The sequence below is a fragment of the Nannobrachium achirus genome (genome assembly GCF_963921795.1).
Source record: "Nannobrachium achirus genome assembly, chromosome: 16".
In the NCBI taxonomy this organism is placed as follows: domain Eukaryota; kingdom Metazoa; phylum Chordata; class Actinopteri; order Myctophiformes; family Myctophidae; genus Nannobrachium; species Nannobrachium achirus.
This window is the reverse complement of record NC_137823.1, coordinates 64,109,386-64,121,804: the sequence shown is the minus strand read 5'-3', so window position 1 is coordinate 64,121,804 and position 12,419 is coordinate 64,109,386. Positions and strand designations below refer to the sequence as shown.

Below are 12,419 nucleotides of genomic sequence, written 5' to 3'. Positions count from 1 at the left end.
AAAGAACTAAACATCGAAAGAAGGTTTTACCATCACGGCTGTTCACCCTGCCACTGATACACTTTTAACAAACTTAAGTGTATTTCTGTTTTTTCCCCATAATTTTTAACTGACTATTTCACAATACTGGGTTGCACTTTATACTTTATTAATTTGCAGGCAATGTGTGTATTGATATTTGTTGATTGATAGTAGACTCCATGGTAGGGAGCATGTTAACTGTCCACACCTGAGCTAAATTAGACCTGATTAACCTGAATGGTGAACCATACCAACTCTGGGTTTGGGTATATTGGGAAATTGGGGCCTCAAAGATGTGTGTATTGTTTGAGATCTGTGAAGTACTTATTTGAGAAATGTGATACTTTGTGTCAATGATTTATATTGTCTTTGGACATGGTTATACTGGTTCTTATGTGAATTGTGGAATCATTATCAATTCAAGATGGTACAGTCTGGGGGTGGGGTTTAGCCCATTTAAGGGGACCTGCCGCCTGTGCTCAGGCAGTCAAGGTAGGGCTGTAGAGCAGAGCAGACCTGGTGCCAATCTGGCCAGTTTTTGTTGTAAATAGTTTTGTGCTGTGTTATTGAATTTTGAACACCATTAGAAACTGTTGTTGAAGGTGAATAAATCACTTGTTTTTTGGAACAAAGAACTCTCAGACTTCCTATTTTTGAACATTTAACTATTTTTGAGGTTGAATCAAGTGCCTTTTCGATCAACACTATTCTCACTCAGTGCAGAGTGTGACACACACGCACCACCATAATAGTCCCACAATGCACTGCTTGTGCATTGACGCGTATCGAGGGCCTGTGACTGCAAGCCCTCGTTTGAATAAACATTGAACCAGTCCGGCCCTCGACTTGTACCATTTTTTACATTTTGGCCCACTGTGTATTCGAGTTTGACATCCCTGACCTCCCTGAGTTTCAGAGTCACAGAGGCGTGGTGAAAGGACACCGTGAGTCTGTGACTATGATGGACATCACATTGTTAGGTGATAGCTTATCACCTAAAAGTTGAGGAGATAGCTCTTCACCTCAGACTCTGATAATGTCTTAACATTCTCTGCACGTCCCTGAACAGACAGACAGACAAATAACAGAGGCTGTCTTGTTTCTCTGCCATCCATCCATCGCTGTCTGCCATGTCTATCATCAGTTGTAGTGTAACAGGTAAAAAGAAAAAACACACCAGGAGCTTTGCCTGCCTGTTGTTCTCCTCTCAGAGGAGGAGGCTCCATGAATGAAGCTTTGACCTGCATGTTGTTCTCCTCTCAGAGGAGGAGGGTCCATGAATGAATGAAGCTTTTACCGGAGCACAAATGATTCAATGGAAAAAAGGAGGAGAATCAGAGAGAATAATAAAACGGGGCTCAGCTGGCTGCCCTGACAGATTGTCTGGGAGTCAGACTCATTCCCCACCCGCCACAAAACCACACAAACAAAACACAACCCACACGGCAGAGAAAACTCGCATCTCCAAGTTTCATGTTTGTACGTCCAAAGCCCTGCTTCGTCGTACGAGACTGATCTAGCAGATCTGCTAGATCAAGCACACGACGCCTCACAGTGCGAGGCGTTGTGTGCATCATTTTTAAAACGATAAATACAATGAACGTTTTTTGGACATGAAAGGTTTTCCACCCGACAACGATGAAAAACGGAGGGGAAAAAAATAGGCTGAAAGAAAGAAACCAAACAAAAACCTTTAAAAAAGAAAAAGAAAAAAAAGAATACAAGGTGGAGAGACAGCCAATGGATGTGTGTGTGGTGCACAACACTCTTCAAACAGAACGGATGTCAAAACAAACAGAGGATGGAAAAGATTGCAGACTGGTTTTATCTGTCAGGCCTGAAGAATACATGATGGCCTCCAGGGGCGAAACTAGCGCGATGCAGCCAACGCATGCGCATTGGGGCCCATGGCGTTCAGGGGCACACGCAGGTCGGAGGGGAAAAAATAAATAATCTAAATAACAATGTATACAGACGGAGCCGCTGTTCTGTCCAGTGTGACGCTGTCTGCTGCTTCTATTTCCTGTAGTAGGCTACTACCATTTCAAAATAAAACATGTGTTGAATGATCACATTACAAATATCCAATACAATGACTCTTGTTTTGAAATGCCCGCTGGTATGACAGGAAGCAGCTTCCTGGAAGCTCTATAGGGCACCTTAGTGCTGCTGACGGAACACAGGCTGAAGAGACGTTCTGACTTATGAGTAAAAACAACACATCGGGTATTATTATGGAATATAAAGTTTCAACAAGACTTTGAAGCAACAGTTAATATTTGCCATGCTCTCTGAAACCAAGACACTGTGGAATATGAAACAAAACGTGCCCAACTGCTCTTGTTGTTGTCATCCTCCTTACTTTAGCAGGTGAGTTAAGTAATTAATATAAATAATGCTGGTTTTGCAGTGATGCATCACTGTCAGTTAAACTGTGCTGTCAGTAGGCCTAGTTTTCTTAATGGATGATATTTATAATGCCGTTTTGGAAAAACGGCGTGGTGATGTTTGTAGTGTAGAATAGACTAATGTCAGGAGTTTTGTGATGTTGGAGTGTCTCAATTTCAAAGCTGGGGAAGAGGAGTTCATGAGCTACCTCTTCCAGAGAGAGATGGAAACACTAAACCTGGTTGGGCTACATTTTGTCATGAAAACATTAGATGGCGAGCGTGTACTCGTGTAGATGTCTTCTTTTGTAGTCCCGCATTTGCGCAAATTAATTGGCCGTGCGGGGGGGTGTTGTTGTTGTTGTTGAGGGGCACTTGGTGAAAATCTCGCATTGGGGCACACCGGGGGCTAGTTTCGCCACTGATGGCCTCCGTCGGCTGGGAACCTCGTATGTTCCAAAACTGGTACTTTTCGGCAGGCACGTGCACACATAGACATCAAAGGGGGCTTGAGCCCCTGCCCTTTTATCCATCTGTGTCCTCTCCAGACCATGAATGCAGTTTTTACTATGGTGAGATAAATGCAAATGCCCCCTCTTTCCATGCCATACCTGAAGGCAGCATTCAAGAGAATTGCCTTGTCCAAACTCTCCTGAACTTGAATGCAGCATCTTATGTTGAAAGAATTGCCCTCTCTGTGTAGAAATCCATGCCGTTACGCCACCTCTCCAGTATTCACTTTGTTATGCTTAGTTCAGTGTGGTATCAAGCACCGAAAATAGCCGACCTCCAAGCTCACAGCGACGCGCTGTGAGCTTGGAGGTCAGATATTTTCGATATTTCCACCAAAAGGCCCTTTTAGAATGTCAGCCCCTGCCTCCCTGACATTCTATGCACGTCCCTGACAAACAGACAGACAGACAGACAGACAGACAGGCAGGCAGGCAGGCAGGCAGGCAGGCAGGCAGGCAGACAGACAGACAGACAGACAGACAGACAGACAGACAGACAGACAGACAGACAGACAGACAGACAGACAGACAGACAGACAGACAGACAGACAGTCCTACCTGTCTGATTCCCAGCCGATAGGCTACGATGCGGTCCACAGCAGCAGGGTTCATCTGGGTCCACTGCAGCTTGAAGCCATAGACCCGCGGTCTGTTCTGCCACAGTGGGCTGTAGGTGTCGTAGTAGAACTCTGGGGCGAACGCCTTACCTGGAGGTAAACAGTTAAAACACAGTTAGAACACAGTTAGAACACATCATCTAATGAAGGCCTTACCTGGAGCAACATGACAGTTAAAACACATTTAGAACCAATCATTTAATGCAGTGGTTCACAACCTGTGGGTCGGGGACCCCCAAGGGGGCGCCCAAATGATTGTGGGGGTCCTCCCCAGATGATTATAGCTTAATGTGCAACATTGTTTTCTCACTCTGTCAGGGTGCGGTTCAGATGACCCAGTATGCAGTACGACAAACGCACAAGAGCAGGATTCAAAGTTCAAAAGGTTTATTTCCACAACTGAGGAATATAACTCAAACGGCTTGAAGCCTAAACTCACACTGAACACTCTAACAACAAATGATGACCTGACAAGGAACTGAAGACACAGGCATATAAGTAGACAAGGACTAACTAGACACAGGTGAACACTAACAGACAATCAACACTGGGATAGGCTAACAGGCAAACGAGCAATACAGAGGGTGTGACAAGGCAGGTAACAGTAGACACGGCATACAGGAAACAAGGTAACACTACTACAAAGTAAGATACAGAATAACAAGGCACAGCAGTTACAGTACAAGACTTAATACAGAACAACAGTTCAGAATAACTGAGCGGCCTAATAAGACCAAAACCTAAATAAGGACAGTCAATGTCCAAAGTCCGAGGAGCGGACAGTGATAACTCCAGAACATAATGAATGGCAAACATAACATACTGTAAGTCCAATGTATAATGTGGACAGTCATCAGAAACATGTCAAGAAACATAATATAAACTGTCCAAGGTCCGCGGTGCAGACCGTGACACACTCAACAGTAAACAAACCAACATACTGTGTGATAACAAGACAATTGACGCAATGAAGTAAAAACAAAAAAATAATTCTGAAAAAAAAATTAAGACAATTATAGATGTCATTGAATTTCACATGAGCACAACTAAAGACTTCCGATGCTGTTATTTAACTCATTTTATGTTATGGGGAGGAACGTCAAGTATTAACTTTCCCACTGCCAGATTATTTATTTATTTATTGGGTCTGGTGCCATCAAAAAGCGGCTTACCTTTGCGACGTTATAGTAGATAGACAGACAGACATTTATTTATTTATTTTTATTTTTTTGGGTTGTGCAATAGTGCACTTTGGTCTGCCAGGCAGCAGAGGGCGGCGTCATGCGAGAATGAATGTGAATTTGCCTGTTATGTGTTGAAGAAGAAGAAGACCAGTCACTGGCCATAGAGCCTTACAGCCGGAGGAAATCAACAAGGAAGTGAATTGTTCTCCGCTGATCTAACGCATAATGGATTTTTTACACCATCACCGCGGAAAATGTGTTTACAGTAGACGGCCGCGCGACCCCTCATCAGCTTACAGTCATCAGACGAACGAACCGAACGAGCGCCGTATTGGCGGAGAGGTCTTGCGCAATCGGGCGAACGTGAACGTTCAAAGCGGTGGGAGAGTTAATAATAAACTGTCAGTCAGGATTCTGCAGTTCAGTTGGATCTGAAACCAGTCTGATTTTAATTGGAGTCAAGGACGTGAACCTCTCAAAGCATCTCTACCAATCACAACCTCTCAAAGCATCTCCTACCAATCATAACCTCTCAAAGCATCTCCTACCAATCACAACCTCTCAAAGCATCTCTACCAATCATAACCTCTCAAAGCATCTCAACCAATCATAATTACTGTCTCGCTGTAAAGCACAGTTTAAGCTACACCAGACCATCAGGATGACGAGAAGACGTTGAAACAGTTTGAAAAGGTCATTTGGAGTGTGACTGCAGCAAAAATAACGCAGCGTATAGGTCATAGGTCATAGGTCATGGGTCGTAGGTCACTGAGAGGACATGTTTTCAGTTTGTGTGGAAAGAGGAGTTTCTGATGAATAAATAAAAAAGATGCAGACATTATTTGTGATTAAAAGATTCAGAGATGCAGTACATCTGATTACAAATCAACTGTCAAAAAAACTGTTTCATTTCTTTTTGAAATGCTGCCTCAAGAAGAATGCTGTTATGTATTAGTTGTACAGTATCTGCTCCTGAAAACATATATAAATATCACTTACTCAATGAGACACACATATCATGTAAAATGCACTGTTTACAAGTAGCAGATCTACAAGCTCAAAATGCAGGGGTTGACACTAAGGTCTCAGAGGTACTTGTACTTGGGGGGGGGGGGGGTCTCATAGGGTGTCTACCCTAGGAGACACGGGGAGAACATGCAAACTCCACACAGAAAGACACTTTCACCAACCCCACCTAGGGTGTGGGCGCTGATGATGCAGAGAATAGAACACGCCCCCAGCGCCCACAGCGTCCCCAGCGGGAGTCGAACCCGAGACCTTCTAGCTGTGAGGAGACAGCAGCACTACCGACCAGACCACCATGCCCCCTTCACTTTCATTTTAACAGTGATGATGAACAGATTCCCCCTTCACTGACCATGAACACCCATTGAACACCCATTGAACACCCATTGAACACATTGAACACCCATTGAACACTTTGAACACCCATTGAAACCCATTGAACACCCATTGAGCAGGACTGGCCTTGATCGGCCTTCATTCATCAAATTCCTGGAGGCACAAAGACATTGGGAGTCCTCAGATTGTCCATGATGTTTTACTCATCACGTTGGGAGTCCTCAGATTGTCCATGATGTTTTACTCATCACGTTGGGAGTCCTCAGATTGTCCATGATGTTTTACTCATCACGTTGGGAGTCCTCAGATTGTCCATGATGTTTTACTCATCACGTTGGGAGTCCTCAGATTGTCCATGATGTTTTACTCATCACGTTGGGAGTCCTCAGATGTCCATGATGTTTTACTCATCACGTTGGGAGTCCTCAGATTGTCCATGATGTTTTACTCATCACGTTGGGAGTCCTCAGATTGTCCATGATGTTTTACTCATCACGTTGGGAGTCCTCAGATTGTCCATGATGTTTTACTCATCACGTTGGGAGTCCTCAGACTGTCCATGATGTTTTACTCATCACGTTGGGAGTCCTCAGATGTCCATGATGTTTTACTCATCACGTTGGGAGTCCTCAGATTGTCCATGATGTTTTACTCATCACGTTGGGAGTCCTCAGATTGTCCATGATGTTTTACTCATCACGTTGGGAGTCCTCAGATGTCCATGATGTTTTACTCATCACGTTGGGAGTCCTCAGATTGTCCATGATGTTTTACTCATCACGTTGGGAGTCCTCAGACTGTCCATGATGTTTTACTCATCACGTTGGGAGTCCTCAGATTGTCCATGATGTTTTACTCATCACGTTGGGAGTCCTCAGATTGTCCATGATGTTTTACTCATCACGTTGGGAGTCCTCAGACTGTCCATGATGTTTTACTCATCACGTTGGGAGTCCTCAGATTGTCCATGATGTTTTACTCATCACGTTGGGAGTCCTCAGATTGTCCATGATGTTTTACTCATCACGTTGGGAGTCCTCAGATTGTCCATGATGTTTTACTCATCACGTTGGGAGTCCTCAGACTGTCCATGATGTTTTACTCATCACGTTGGGAGTCCTCAGATTGTCCATGATGTTTTACTCATCACGTTGGGAGTCCTCAGATTGTCCATGATGTTTTACTCATCACGTTGGGAGTCCTCAGATTGTCCATGATGTTTTACTCATCACGTTGGGAGTCCTCAGACTGTCCATGATGTTTTACTCATCACGTTGGGAGTCTTCAGACTGTCCATGATGTTTTACTCATCACGTTGGGAGTCCTCAGATTGTCCATGATGTTTTACTCATCACGTTGGGAGTCCTCAGACTGTCCATGATGTTTTACTCATCACGTTGGGAGTCCTCAGATTGTCCATGATGTTTTACTCATCACGTTTCACAAAACGAAATTGACTTGTCAGTCAGGCTTTTGCCTGGATTTCTGACAGCACAAGCAGTTCAGTTGGATCTGAAATCCAGGCTGATTTTAATTGGAGTCAAGGACGCGAACCTCCTTCAAAGCATCTCGTTCCAATCTTGGCGTTATAATTACTGTCATAATTACTGTCTGGCTGTAAAGCAGAGTTTTAGTTAAACCAGACCATCAAGATGACGAGTGAAAGACGGCGAAATAGTTTGAAAAGGACGTTTGGAGTGTGACTGCATCAAAAATAATGTGGTGTAGGTCATAGGTCGCTGAGAGGTAGTTTTTTTTAGTTTTTGTGGAGTATGGAGTTTTTGATTAAATAAATACATTAAAAAGATGCTAACATCATTTGTGATTCAAATATTCAGAGATATAGTACATCTAATTACACATCAACTGTCAAAAAGCACTTTTCTTCTTTTTGAAATGCTGCCTCAAAAAGCATGCTGTGAATTCATTAAGTTGAATTTGACTCCTGGAAATCCTATTTATTTTCCTCTCTCTACAAGCTGCTGTAATTAACAGATCTACAAGCTACTGTAAGTAACAGATCTACAAGCTACTGTAAGTAACAGATCTACAAGCTACTGTAAGTAACAGATCTACAAGCTACTGTAAGTAACAGATCTACAAGCTACTGTAATTAACAGATCTACAAATTACTGTAAGTAACAGATCTACAAGCTACTGTAAGTACTATAACCATATAAACTATAACCATATAAACTATAACCATATAAACTATAAACTATAACCATATAAACTATAACCATATAAACTATAACCATATAAACTATAACCATATAAACTATAACCATATAAACTATAACCCAGTGAAGATGTACTAAATATAACCATATAAACTATAACCATATAAACTATAACCATATAAACTATAACTCAGTGAAGATGTACTAACTATATACTATAACCATATAAACTATAAACTATAACCATATAAACTATAACCATATAAACTATAAGGGTTAGGGTTAGGGTTAGGTCACCATTGCATGGCCTTTATGCCTCCTTGCACGCTGAGCTACATAAGCTGAGAATGCGTCATCACAGTGCAAGGCATCATTAAACAGTGTTCTGCCTTGTTCCTGGGAATGAAAAGTGACACGTTTCCATGAAATGCACATCATACTGTAACACTATGGAAATGATTCCATTCACCAGAACGTCATACACACTGTAGGACTGCACACTGCCATACATACTGTATACAGACTGTAGAAGGACTGCATACTGCCAGGGGGAACTGGTCCCATGTCTGTTCCTCCAATTATACTACAGTATGAACTTGAGGGGAGGTGATTCACCCTCATGACTGAAATACAGTTCACACACGCACGCACGCATGCATGCACGGGCGCGGACACAAACCTCTGAGATGTAAAGTCAAGGAACCAAACTTCCATTTACAGAAGACATTACATAAAGGCAGGTAATGGGATATCTGCCTTGGGCCTCATGAATGGATCTTTCTACATACAGTATACGGTATGTGTAGGCTATAGGTGATCACTCACACCAGATATAGCATTACAAAAACACACCTTTAGGGTACAGTAGTGATTCCGACGCCTATAGGTACCTGTCTCAGCCACTCCCCCAGATTTATAAACTGGGTAGGGGTCCCCAAAGTATTTTGGGGGTCCCCAGAGGATTAGCTTAATCATTAATGTAGAACATCATTTTGTCGGGAGCGTGTCGCTATTTCTACAAGTCATCGTTACCCTAACCTCCGAGGGGTGAGTAGCGATGCCTGCCGACGCTCCGTTGTCCAAATGATGTGCGTTCGAAAAAGCGAGATTTCCTCATTTTGTCACTCAACAGTAAACAAACCAACATACAGTATAATTGCATAAAGACTATCTGCACATTTCTAAAGTGACAATTTAATGACTCTAAGAGCTATTTAATACCAAATTGGTCAAATTGTCCAACGTTACTTAACTCATTAAAAGCCAAACGCGCGATGTCGCGCGAAAAGTACTCGAGTACTTATAGTGCCGAATGCGCGATGTCGCGCGAAAAGTAATATATTACTGTAACGTTGAGTACATTACCGAGTAGAATGGCCGGATGTCCGGAGACGAAAATCCGTCGCTGATTCATCATCATCAAGGCTCACGAGCACAAAATAGTAATCCCATAACATTGAGGTGGACGGGGGATCTCATCTTTAATGTCCATTATCTCAAAACTACACTTTAGAAGCGAAGATGGAGGCAGATGCTCGCTTATATAACACATGTATAAATACTCCGAGGCAAATCCAGCATGGCTCCACATAAACAACGATCGCTTCCGTCGCACGATGCGATGACGTCAGACCGGAAGTACTTCCGGTCTGGACTTCTGGCCTTCAAAATAAGACAATGGCCGTTAATGGGGCCGGGAGGGGGCACTCTGGACCCCCTAATCCGTTAATGTCCTGGGCTCAGAATGAGTTAAGAAAGGGAAAAAAGGCCAATCTACAATCTTGTAATTAGACTATTTTTACAATGTTTATCTGTGTACCTGAGTCAAACTAAACGTAATGCCTCAACACTTGCTTGTCAGGGTGTGTTCGACTATCATTATCTTTCTGGCGACGCTGCCTGGAGAGTTTGGGAACCTTTGCTTTAGGAGGAAATCATGATTAGTGGTTTCATTCAGCTCTGAGGTGCTTTGATCAATTCTAATAATCACCCAAGATAATAAGTCAAAATCAGCAGCCGGGGGGCCCGTTTTGTTCGGAATTTTACGCAATAAATCAGGTTAATGATGCGTTGCATTTGTTTGGACAGCGCGCTGCAGATCGCAGGGCATTTACACCGATAGAGCTGTTTAAAAAAACTATATTCTAATCCTCCGTAGAGGGAGCCTCATTCATCAACTGATAAAATCATTTGGCTGAGGAAGAATAAGTGCGGCAGGGGGAAAGTGAGAGGAATCTAATAGCAGCCCTAATGAAAAGATGTTTAACATATTGTTGTGTCCTTATGATCCTTATGAAAAGATGTTTTAACATATTGTTGTGTCCTTATGAAAAGATGTTTAACATATTGTTGTGTCCTTATGATCCTTATGAAAAGATGTTTAACATATTGTTGTGTCCTTATGATCCTTATGAAAAGATGTTTGACATATTGTTGTGTCCTTATGAAAAGATGTTTAACATATTGTTGTGTCCTTATGATCCTTATGAAAAGATGTTTTAACATATTGTTGTGTCCTTATGATCCTTATGAAAAGATGTTTGACATATTGTTGTGTCCTTATGATCCTAATGAAAAGATGTTTAACATATTGTTGTGTCCTTATCAAAAGATGTTTAACATATTGTTGTATCCTTATGATCCTTATGAAAAGATGTTTTAACATATTGTTGTGTCCTTATGATCCTTATGAAAAGATGTTTAACATAGTGTTGTGTCCTTATGAAAAGATGTTTTAACATATTGTTGTGTCTTTATGATCCTTATGAAAAGATGTTTAACATATTGTTGTGTCCTTATGATCCTTATGAAAAGATGTTTAACATATTGTTGTGTCCTTATGATCCTTATGAAAAGATGTTTAACATATTGTTGTGTCCTTATGATCCTTATGAAAAGATGTTTAACATATTGTTGTGTCCTTATGATCCTTATGAAAAGATGTTTAACATATTGTTGTGTCCTTATGAAAAGATGTTTAACATATTGTTGTGTCCTTATGAAAAGATGTTTTAACATATTGTTGTGTCCTTATGATACTTATGAAAAGATGTTTAACATAGTGTTGTGTCCTTATGAAAAGATGTTTAACATAGTGTTGTGTCCTTATGAAAAGATGTTTAACATAGTGTTGTGTCCTTATGAAAAGATGTTTAACATAGTGTTGTGTCCTTATGAAAAGATGTTTAACAAAGGAAAGACTAATGTCAGTTCCAATTCAAAGGCACTTGACTTATAAATCTAATGTACACGGTGTATTCTAAAACATCAGCTGCCTCTTTACATGCTATACATTAACCAGTAACTGGTTAGCCAACCACAACACTGGGGAGGCTTTCTCCATTCCGACATGTCACCACTCCAAAATTGACTTCTTATTATCGGAGTGGCGACACTCCCATAGGGGTTAGGTTTAGGGTTAGGGTTAGAGGGTTGGTGTCAGGGTTAATGTCGGAATGGAGACATGTCGGAGTGGAGAGCTGCACCCACAACACTGTTACACTATGCTGTGCAGCATTCATGTGGATTAGCTCACACACAGTTAGCTATTAGCATGAACATCAAAACAACAACTAATGTACAGAAACAGTAAACAGTAAATTCCTTAACACAACACATGTCTCTCGTAACAAACAGGCTGTGTGATGTTTTAGGATGAATTCCCTTACTTATATTCATTAACCCTTACTTATATTCATTAACCCTTACTTATATTCATTAACCCTTACTTATATTCCTGTGATCAACACGGGTCGGTCCGATTTTCCATATTACATCCTGATTGGCTATGATTGTTTCGACTTGAACAAAATGCCTCGAATCATGAACGCGGCGTTTGGTTGCCGTCAATCTTCACGCGTTACACAGCAACTCTCTGGAGAGACACATCAAACACACACCATTGTAGCTTTTTGTTTTAGAAATGACGGTGAGCCGTGTGTCTTCCCCAGTGCGGTTCTGTAGCTCCCTGTGTCTTGTTTGTGAAACTTTGAACATCGCAGCAGTCACACACGGCGTCTCGCACGTTTCCGATGACACACTCCTTCCAGCGAGGGCCACGACGTGTTGAATATTAAAATCATGTAAAAAGTCGTGTCTGATGTGTGGAGTGAAGAGAGAGATAGAAAACCCTAGCAGAATAACAGCCTGGAAAACA

General features: G+C 41.9%; 1 protein-coding gene across 1 annotated transcript in view; it reads right to left on the bottom strand.

Annotated features, from left to right (window-relative positions):
* LOC308301206 (MAM domain-containing glycosylphosphatidylinositol anchor protein 2) overlaps positions 1–12,419 on the bottom strand; it is a gene marked incomplete at both ends in the record, with an annotated part of 355,705 nt that overhangs the window by 86,840 nt on the left and 256,446 nt on the right. Inside the window, one exon of the mRNA XM_080745102.1 lies at positions 3,479–3,627. Coding sequence (XP_080601228.1) covers positions 3,479–3,627 — 149 coding nt within the window. The remainder of the gene's footprint in view (positions 1–3,478; positions 3,628–12,419) is intronic.